Source organism: Limulus polyphemus, unplaced genomic scaffold (genome assembly GCF_000517525.1).
Source record: "Limulus polyphemus unplaced genomic scaffold, Limulus_polyphemus-2.1.2 Scaffold2563, whole genome shotgun sequence".
Classification (NCBI taxonomy): Eukaryota; Metazoa; Arthropoda; class Merostomata; order Xiphosura; family Limulidae; genus Limulus; species Limulus polyphemus.
In genome coordinates, this window is record NW_013668173.1 from 151,645 (window position 1) to 163,077 (window position 11,433).

Below are 11,433 nucleotides of genomic sequence, written 5' to 3' on the forward strand. Positions count from 1 at the left end.
ATGCTTCCCATGGTGCCTTCCCATCAAATTCCTGTGGCTTCCTTCGTACTGGATCACTCCTATTACTGACATTCATATCTGGGATGTGACTTCTAATAGAACTGAAGATGTCTGCATTAGGGTTTAGCTGCGGGGTCTGGAAGGGGCTTGCCATTGTCTGGGGCTGATTAAGTCAATCGTTAATGTATCCTCCTTGTGTAACAGACAATAAATCATCCTTTAATGTATCTAATTCGCTTTTAAATTCACTAATGTTTTCCAGTTGTGCTTCTTGTTTCCTTTCTTGTTCCAGTTGCCACTGCTGTAGTCTCTCCTCTTGTTTCTTTTCTCGTTCTTATTGTTTCTTTTATTTTTCCCCCAACAACTGCTGTAATCTTTCTTCTTGTTTATTTTGCTGTTCGAGTTGCCACTGTTGCAGGTTTTCTTGCAACTGCTGTAATCTCACTTGTTTATTTTGCTGTTCCAGCTGCCACTGTTGCAGGTTTTCTTGCAACTGCTGTTGTCTCTCTACTTGTTTCTTTTCTCGTTCTTCTTGTTTCTTTTGCTGCTCTTGTATTGCTGCCATCAAATCTGGTAAGCTGTAGTTTGATTTGCCACTTCTCGTTTCCATTTTTTTTTTCCCGTCCCACTCCCTGACACCAATTTGTTACGCCTCTGTTCCTTGGTTAATTTTCCGTAAAAATTCTTTCCGAAGAAACTTTACCGATACAAGTCCTTTCTTAAATAAAACTGGTTTATTCTTTCTGAATACAACTTTGCAATACACTTAATTTCCACAGTCGCGCTATAACAAACGCTATAATTCACAACGAACGTCTCAAGTGCTCGACTCAACAATATTCTTTCTCTGTCCGCAGTTCAATTACACATTACATTACATTGTTGCCGTCACGTCTTGACCGTCTTATATATAAAAGAACACCGAAATCCAGTAAACGCAAGAGCATTCAGGAACCTTCGAGAATATGACGTTTTACTAGCGTCACGTGACTTCCGCTGTCGTAACATTATAAAAGTGTTCAAGTGAAATGTTATCACATTATTAACTGTTCCTGAACATAATGACAAACTTATTGCAACAGGTAAAACATCAAGGGCTGGTGAAGAAATAAAGAAACCAAAAGTTTGGTAGATTACAATGTCACAAAAAAAGTCGTTGATATTTTGGATCAGATGTTCTCTTATTACACAGCACTGAGGAAAACCAATAAATGGTATAAAAAGGTAGCTATGGAGTTACTCACAGAAACTTCAGTAGTAAATGCACGGATAATTTTCAACAAATATTATGCTAATAAGAAATGGTCCTCACTTATGTTCAAAGAATCTCTAACAACAATGTTAAGCCAGGAAAAAGAAGTTCAAACACTGGTGGTGCCAGAAGCAGGTGGCACTGCTTAGTAAAGGCAGAAAGTCCAAAAAGAAAATGTAAAAAGAAGTGTGTACGACACAATGAAGTAATAGCTGGAAATGAAGGATCCAGACAGGCCTCGAAAAAGGCTAAAAACGTCTTAACTTTCTGTGAAGCATGTGAGAATAAGCCTTGCCTATGTCTTTCATGTTTTGCATTTAAGCATTCCAGCTAAATGTCATTTTCATGTGTCTAATACACAAATTTTCTGAGGAAAGGAAAGGTCTTTTTTCATTGAAGTCATATGCAATAATTTTCCAATAAACGGCTTATAATTGATATCTCTGTTTATTAACCTCTTACCTATTACTTATTTACTCAATATTATAAGATGCCCAAAACATTAAATTTTAATGATCCACCTGTGGGTCGCATCACAATAGAAAAAAAAAAAAGTCATATTGCAAGAAACATGTTAAAAGGTTGATGTATATGTAAATATTGTTTATAATCATTTGTAGAAGTTTCCAAGAAAAGGCATAGATTTATACATGAGATAAGACTTGTACATGGGGAGACAAAGTGTGATTTCCTAATCTAAATGCAGTTGGAAAGGAAGGTGCACAATAGTCTATTTCAACAGACGATAATATAAATTCATCTACTTGATTCATCATCCCATCACATTAAAGGCTGTACTCAAAAACTTTCATTTAGATTAAACACTGCAACAAGTGCCAGAAGTTTGAAATGTTGAAGACTGCTGCACCAGTCCTCCATCCCATCAAAGTAACTGGACCATGGAATATGGTTGGTGTTGACTTAATAGGACCATTACTAATCACTTATATCCCATAATATACTATTCCATTATTTGATTAAAAAACACCTGAAATTGGTAGTCATCTGGTGGATATATTTTACAAGCGAATCAGTTTGTGCACTGTTTGAAATATCACATAATATGCATTTGTAGTAAACATCAATATTACTTGTTCTAATAAATATGGAAGAAATTAAAAATTATTGTAACCCTCAAGCTTCAGAACAAATTATCCTTTTACTTTCCTTTGGCAGTTATGGAAAACTTGATTGAGGGTTGATAGACCAAGGGCGAGAGTTTGTAAATGAGGTATAGTGATTTATAATTATGAGAAGTATGAGAAGAGTGAGGAAAAGGGAGTTAAAGTGTTCCAATTTCATCCTCATGACCTTGTGCTTAAAAGAAACATGCTGAAACTAACCAAGAAAGGCCATAAGCTAGAAAATTTATGGAAAGGCCTATACAAAATTAATATCACCAAGAAGGGAACAATGAAATTGAAGCATTTGGCATGTGGAATATCATTGAAGAACAATATTCCAGTCAAGCAATTAAAAGCACACTTGAATGAGGTATGCTTTTTCCCACAACAATCATACCGTGAATTATTATTTAACTGTAAAAGAAACTTCTTACTTTGTTACAATTCATGAAAGTACTACACTTTATTCCTGGAACTCTCAGCATTTCAACTACCTGAATTAAGTCTAATGAGCATTAGATGGATAATATTTTATACACAAAAGAATAAAAAATAAAAATTCATCAACAGAAAATTGGAAAGGAGACAACGATTGAGGAAAGAGGAACTGGTAAAATACCAATAGAAACTGAAGCCAAAGTAACTGCCTTAACTGAAGATAACCAAGAAATGGACAATAAGGACAAAGATGAAGCAGTGAAAGTGATTGAAGTACACACAGATATTAATACCATAGATGCTGAAATGGTAAGATTGGGTTCACATACAAAATGTCGAGACCAACCATATTGTTTAGTTACGTATCTGCTCGTTTGGTAATTTCCTGTAAAAATTCTTTCCGAGAAACTTCAGTGATACAAGTCCTTTCTTAATTAAAACTAGTTTATTCTTTCTCGTTACAAACTTTGTAATACACTTAATTTCTGCAGTCACTTTAAACTTAACTACTTTTATAAACACACGCTATAATTCACAGCGATTCACACGCTTTACTTACGGTGCCTGCTGCTCGCTTGACTCGATTATCTCAATTATTTCTCTTCAATCTATCTCCGGCTGATATATTAAAAAAGAGGGCATCTAGCAAACACTGGGACATTTGTGAGGATGCCCGATACGTCACAATCCTTCTAGAAACTTCAGCATGCATGCTCCCAACATCACATGACTTCTGCTGTTCTAACAATATGTATTAATACACTAATTGTAAATAAAAACATTTAAAAAAATACATAAGGAACTTGTAGTTAAAGAGATGTTTTTAGGTTTTTTCAATTAATAATAGGAAAAATTATAATAAAAATGTCATGCTAATGTGTTGTTTTATTTGTAGACAGAGAAAAAAAACCACCAGAAATTTCTCTTGCTGGAAAAACTTGACTTGGTGCCTATAACAAGTGGAGAGTGGGTAAGGAAGAAGACTTATTACTGAAATATCTCATTTAGAACCTAGGAGTACTACATTAGTGTGTAAGCAGGTTGGTCCATGTACCAACTTGCATCAAATAACAAGTGTTTTGGATTCTCCCAAAGACTGGTTACATGATATTAATCGTTGCCAATATCTATTGCATGTTCAGTTTCCAGGATGTTTGCATCATCACAGCAGAAATAACTAACCATTCAGCAGTCAGTACATCAGCTGGTGAATTTATCCAGATTGTTAATATTAATAAAAATCACTAGATAACTTTGTCAAATACGAATTATGTGAAAGGAACAATTCATGTGCATGATGGCCTAGGATATAGTGCAGCAAATTGGCAGCTACCGAAGTAGATAGCCCGACTTCTTGATGCTCAAGTAAATTCAGTTGTCATAAACAGGGAAGTTCTAATTACTGTGGTCTTTTTACTACTGCTGTAGCTGCTTTGCTATGGCACTCCAACACAGCTTTATTTGGGACCAGTCCAAAAAATGAGGCAATACGTGAAGACGTGTTTTGCAAAGGATAGGATGGCACTATGTCAGTTAATTAAGGTAAGAAGTGGTAAGACACAAACATATAAAGTGCAAAGTATTCCAGTGCATTGTGTATGTAGACAGCCATATTTTGCAGGTGCTACTTCATTGGTACAAAGAATGGTACTATTCAAAATATTAAAGTATGAAAATTAATTTATATTTTCTGTTTCATTGTTTTTATACGTGCCAGTGTTCTTTTATATATTTTTCAGTCTTTTTTTTTTATATATACATGCTAATATTTTTAATATTTTTCAATCTCTATTTAAAGGTGGCAGTGTTATTTTAAACATGTAGCTTGTATGTTAGTTATACATTTGTGTTATTCTATATTACAGTGCTTTCTTTTATTGAATTTTTCAGCAGAAGTAACTGGTAATAAGGTAAATTCAAATCGTACAGTTAATGTTCATTGACTCAAGGAACTGGTCATAGCGATTAAGTCTACAGTTTTTACTGTGAGAAATAACAGCATCAGCACTGTATAGGTCAAGAATGTTAGGAGGAGAGGATGGCTTCAAGGGGAAAGGTGGAGGCCAATGTGACAACACATTTAAAACTTAAAAGAGATCTTTGCTGAATACACTTCTAGAGTATTAAACAAAAATGTGCACGACTTCTATTCTTTGTCCCAGTAGCACATAATGACTATATAAAAATAAATACATAAGATTTGTGTAGTATAGTTAAACATCCCGAGATGAGTATTTAAAAATACCTTTGTAATTTGATTTTTTCTGTCTGTATAATTTTGTTATTTGTTAGGTGAAACAAAAAATCAATTTCGGAGGATACCATCGCTGAAAGGGAAGAATAAAGGCCATTAAAAAAGAAAAGAAAAGACTTGTAATTTGTGTTTATTGTATAAAATATCATACCATGTCTTATGTCTTTCTGTTTTTAAACAGTCATGCAGTGAAATAAATTGCATTCCCTTTAACAGTAGTAAATGTTAGATGGAGAGTCACTGGTTACTTTAACATAAAACCGTAATACATATGAAAACAACTTTTTCATAAATCAAACATACAGGTATAAAAACAACAAATACTACTGCTATGATGCTTTTTACAAGCAAGTAATGTAAAGAAAATCAATACTGCATTTTTAATTTTCAAAATGTAAACTTTTTATATTTGATCTCATCTCCTACAAACATTTCAATGTAAGTCTGATATTAAATTAAAATGTTAAACTTTTTATTCATAATGTTCCCATGTACAGTACTGTGCAAAAGTATTAGGACAAGTGAATATTTTGTCATTCTTTCCTTTTTATGGGGCTAATTCTTCCATGCCATTACAGAATGTAAATTTCAACACTATAGTAATGCATCACTAAAGCCCATTGACAACTGAATGAGCCAGGGTAAGAATACTTATCATTCTGTGGAATTCCCATAAGGTCATGTCATAAGGGTTCTGCTTGAATGAACATACTGGTCAAATTTAGGGTCTGAAATAACTATCATGGTACCCCATGCAGTATTTTAACTATATAGAAAGAAGTTAGCAAGGAGCTAGCATATGGTAACGGTATACGCTAAAAGAAATCAATTTAATAGCACTCCACAAATAATCCTTGATAAAAACAGTGTTTAACACTATATATTAGGTTTTGTTGTAATGTCGCAGCCCCAAAAGTGTAGAGAATTGCCAGTAGGGCAGAGAATTTGCATAAGAACTTTATGATGCTGGTTGGACTCTCCAACAAATTGCTGCAGACTTGAAATGTTCCCCAAACACTGTCAAGTATGCCATATATCACGAGACCAAGACAGATAAATTTGAAAATGGGAAGAGGCAAAACACCTAAGCTCAATGATACTGATGTTAAGTACCTTCGTTTATGCAGCCTTAGGGACAGAAGGAAGACTGCCACTCATCTCAAGCATGAGATAAACAACCATGTACCAAATGACAGAAATGTGTCCAGATCTATAGTATCAAGAAGACTCAACGAGAATGAAATATCTGGTCGTATAGCAGTTAAACCTCTTCAATCTCCAAGTGTTGTCAAGAGACTGAGATTGGCTAAAAAAGCACCAAAACTGGACTGTTGATGATTGGAAAAGGGGTTTTATGTACAGATGAGTCCAAGTTTGAAATATTTTGTTCAAAGCATAGGTTGTACGTCCAGCAGAAGAAAGATACTTGCCTCAATGCGTAGCACCTAACATAAAACATGGGGGAGGCAGTGTGATGGCTTGAGGGTGTTTTTCTGCTGAGGCAACAGGATATATTTGCAAAATAGATGGAATAATGGACCAGTGCAAGTACCATCAGACACTAATCCATCATGGCATACCCAGTGGTTTGCATATTATTGGTAAAGTATTCTAATACCAAGCAGATAATGACTCCAATCACTGATCCAACCTATGCAGAAATTATTTAGCTAAGAAATAAGCTGCTGGAGTCATTCAAATGATGCAATGGCCCCCACAGAGCCCCAATCTCAAACCAATTGAGCAGAGCTGGGATTTAATAGATCAAAAACTTGACAAATCAAAAGTTACTTCGAAAGAAACTTTATGGGAGTGTATCAGACATTTGGAGTAAAATCCCAAAGGACACTTTGATGTTGCAACAATACCTGGAAGACTGTCTGCAGTTATTAAAGCAAAAGGAGGACACACAAACTATTAACTGTTTGCTGAACTCAGGTACTTCCAAGATTGTTCTGATTGTTCTTTGAAAGTAACCTGAAATCTAATTTTTGACTTAACACTTGCACAGTACAGTATGTTGTATTAAGTTTCCTATAATATTGGGTGTATTGCTAAGAGAGGATGCTTATATGATAAAATATTAAATTGTTACTATTTGTGACTTTTGGAGGATGGTATTGTTCCTGATGCCTTTATAGACAAAGCCATGATCATTAATAAATGAAGTATTAGTGAAACGTACAATTGCATTTTTTTCTCGTCTATAATTATGGAGTTTCACTAAGCAACAACAGTTTCAAATATCAGTTACACTACCAGCTTGTTTAATTTCTAAAATATGAATTTAAAATGCTCATTTCAAGCTCTACATACATCAAAAGTTTGTATTCAAAGAAATAATTATAATAAGATTGTTAAAGTAGCTACAGGAAATTGTAAAAATGAGTAAATTCTGTGTAACTATTTTGGAATGAATATGTATTGCTGTACTTTAGATTAAACATTTTCATTCACTTAAATTGAAATTTTTCACATTATGAAAATATTTAAAATACTTTAGGAAGAATCACTTTAGGTTTTAATAAATTATACATTTCATTTTACAACCTTGCAGCTCAAATATCAATTTAATTAACATGTTATAGTAAAAACATTTATTACTAATATATGGCAGGATGATTATTCAGTGAAATTAGCTGAATTGCAAATTTAAGATGAATCTTCCATTGATCTTCAAATCACCACAATTACCTAATGAATACAGACGTACCGTTTGCCATCTTAATGGAACTATCAACAGGATAAACTTGCTCAGGATGTAGTATCATCAAATTAAGGAATTATATGAGTAAAAATAAGAAACAAAAAGATGACCTTTTATTTCCAATGCTGACCAGATTAAACAATTTCATGCATATGAACATGTTTAAAGTACAGATGATAGCTTTCATTCTCTGGACTGATTATATTGATAAAGCATGTTTAACATTACATTTGATAATTTAAATCAACTTAAATGAAGTATTATGATTAGTTATTGTATAAAAAAAACACAGATCAGTTAAAATAAAACTCTGTTTAAGTCACTTTAAACATTTTGTGCTGGTCTGTCCTCTGCAGAAATCTAAACACTTGTGCACATTTACCAAAAGAAAAGTCAATTTTGACAGTACCTTATAAATTTCAAAAATTATAAAAATAAATTAAGTTAGTTTTACTCATACATACAATTAAACATTCATTCAGTCCATTTAAGTGTAGAAATCATCTTGCAGAGATTGTTCCAAATAAATAAAAAAAAGTTTCAGGTATGCACATGCCTCAACAAATTAGTGTAAGTGTTAGTATTGGAACACGGTTCTTTCGCTGTCGAGTTCTAAATTAGGGCGAAATAATTCAAAATAGCCTAAATTACAAATTACATTAACTAAAATCAACTTGTTCAAGGTAACTGATAGCTCACACTGACCAATTTACTTTCTACTTTAAGCTCAATCTTTCTTCACAACAATTTCGTATATATGAAAAGTACTGCTAAATATGTTACAAACCTTAAGTCACAGCCTTAATTTAGAGTTTTTTGGAATTTTTTAAGCTTGTTAAACATTCCAACCTTAACGCTATCATTAAAGTTCAGAGCTAACTAGCTAACAAACAAATTACATTAAAAATATACAGCTTAAAACAAATCATGTCAGCACATTCATGACAACCTGTTTGTTTGTTTTGAATTTTGTGCAAAGCTACACGAGGGCTATCTGCACTAGCCATCCCTAATTTAGCAGTGTAAGACTAGAGGGAAGGTAGCTAGTCATCATCACCCACCACCAACTCTTGGGCTACTCTTTTACCAATGAATAGTGGGATTGACCACACATTATAATGCCCCCACGATTGAAAGGGCGAGCATGTTTGGTAGGATGGGGATTTGAACCCGTGACCCACAGATTGCAAGTCAAATGCCCTAACCACCTAGCCATGACAACCTGAATAGGTTGTGGTATGCAGTCTACTGTACAAGTCCCTCATTCAGTCTTTCCATTTTATTATAAGCATCTAAAGTTTGGAATAAAACAAAAATTCAAAACATGAATTAAGACAGTCTTACCTGCAGATACAGAAGTGTATAATATAACAAAACAATGCACAATTATCAGTTAACCGTTTACTGTAATAACAATCTTTTATTTTGCTAAGAGTATTTAATTTTTGAAATGCAACAGATGTATAAAGACAAGATTCTGAAGTGAACAAGAGGATGGAAATGTGTTAAAATCATTCTCAAAAAGCCAAATATAACTTTACACCAGTCTTAAGTTCAAGAAGTTTCTAATTCTGAGTGTTAATCATAATATTTCTCAATAACAGAATTGTTCATGAACAGATAAAACTAATAACATACGTAGAAAAGAGAAGCTAATATATATATATATATCTAAACTATAGTATCAGTGTTTCAAAAAGTTAACAGTAACAAGTTAGTGGACCTAGTGGTGCTAAACTACTACAGTATAAACAACTATATCTTACACAAATTACAAGTCTTAGAAGAATATTGTTTTTTTGTTGTTGTTTTGTTTTTATAAGAATTTCTTTTTAAACATTCTATAATATAAAATTAAATATGGAGTTAGTAATTTCATTTTCAATAAATTACAGAATTTTAAGAAAGTTTTTAACTTATTAAAAATATTCCTTGCATGCATGTTAATGTGTTAGTAATATTGTAGGCTGTAGCACTAAGTATAAATCATTCATTCAGATAGATAATAAATAATACAACATAGGTCATTTATATCACATGAAATAATACTTACGAAATAAGTTTGTTGACAAAGAAAGTGAAATGAATAAAGTTGGCAAAAACAGACATTTAGTAAAAGATATGATACAGTGAGATGAAATTTAGAAGGGAATAGAATTTATTGGTACACCATTTATAAAATAAGGCCACTTACAAGCCATATCAAACTTCACTTTTCATTGTATTTTGCAAGATGGCAACTAACACTGCAATTCTTGACAGTGAAACTACAGATTGTGGTGAAATAGGTCACTAAGCCTTTTTTTGTTTTTACAATATTTTGTGGTAGTACAAACTATAGTTCACAATTCAGACCACACAAATTATTATTTCACTTTGTTTAAACTGTAATTGAAAGTTCTCATTTGTTTAGGCTTACACCACTTGTCAGGTGAATAACTGAATAATATTAAAATTTAAGTTCTTAATTTATCATGTTTTCTGTAGTAATAAATTTGTATTGTAATTAACAAAACTTATCTCCCCAATTTTCTACAAACAGAAGACATTTTCATGTATGCACCAATAGTAACAATTGTATTTGTTTTGGTGGATTGGTAACAAGTACTAATAGATGATTTATTAAATAAGGCCATTATTATTATTATTAAGGCCTTAGGATATTTAAGGTTACTTCTAAATGTAATTTAAAAAAAAAAAAAAAAAAAGAAACAGCATACTTTTTAGGTTTTACAAAAATTAATGGACATTATAGACATTCTAAACAAATGTTAGTGAAATTATGTGTTGTGCTTTAAGTTCATTTGAAATTCCAGTATACTTTTCCATTTGCAGATCCAGCATATACAGATTAAATTATTTGCAAATTTATTAATAGTGAATTGTCACATCCTAGCATCACATCATCTAATCCTTCAAGAAACTAACGCCACCCAATAACACTGTTTATGATGATAATGAGAAAAAATTAGCCTTCGAGGAAACATATTTTGAAAGTAATGTTACTCTTCTTATTAAATTGCCAATAACATTTTGAAGCAAAGTTAGAATTTTATTATAAATACAAATAATTAATATTAGGTTGATCCTAAAGGAGTTAATTAATTTCTGTAGCAGTATACTAGTAGTAGATATTAATACTTTGCACGAGTTTCAAAATTATTTATATTCTTACTTGTCTTGAATACAGGTACACTAAGGCCTTGGGTCAAATGGTCCCTTGATCTGAATGTTATATTTATTTATTAAAATTAAACTAGTTCTTGTAGTATTGTTAAAAATAGTTGGTGCACATAGCAAACATTTATTGTAATCTAAAGAACTATTAATGAATGGTTTCCTGTATTTACATAATCAAATATTTTTATGTGCAGCTTCCTTATGCAATCACTACTGACACAAAATATTGTTACGTATCCGTTTGTTAATTGATTTTCCGTAACTTCGTTCCGACGAAACTTTAGCAACACAAGTCCTTACTTAATAAAACTGGTTTATTCTTTCTGAATATAACTTCACGATACAATTGATTTCAACATTCGCGCTAAAACAAACGCTATAACGACGAACGTGCCCAACTTCAATAATACTCGTTGACTGCAGATCAATTACTCACTGTCTACACACACAATATTGTTCCCGTCACGTTGTCACCCTC

General features: G+C 32.5%; 1 protein-coding gene across 6 annotated transcripts in view; it reads left to right on the forward strand.

Annotated features, from left to right (window-relative positions):
* LOC106467311 overlaps positions 1 to 5,291 on the forward strand; it is a 13,935-nt gene extending 8,644 nt beyond the window's left edge. For 2 of the 6 annotated variants that reach the window (XM_022395473.1, XM_022395472.1), the window contains exons 3-5: positions 2,947 to 3,123; positions 3,710 to 3,784; positions 5,107 to 5,291. In XM_022395473.1, coding sequence (XP_022251181.1) covers positions 2,947 to 3,123; positions 3,710 to 3,784; positions 5,107 to 5,145 — 291 coding nt within the window. In that variant the 3' untranslated portion in view covers positions 5,146 to 5,291. Of the gene's footprint in view, positions 1 to 848; positions 1,531 to 2,946; positions 3,124 to 3,709; positions 4,359 to 5,106 lie in introns of those variants that run through there. The other 4 variants (XR_002612391.1, XR_002612390.1, XR_002612389.1 and 1 more) reach the window with 3 other exon arrangements.
* Positions 5,292 to 11,433: the final 6,142 nt, after the last annotated feature.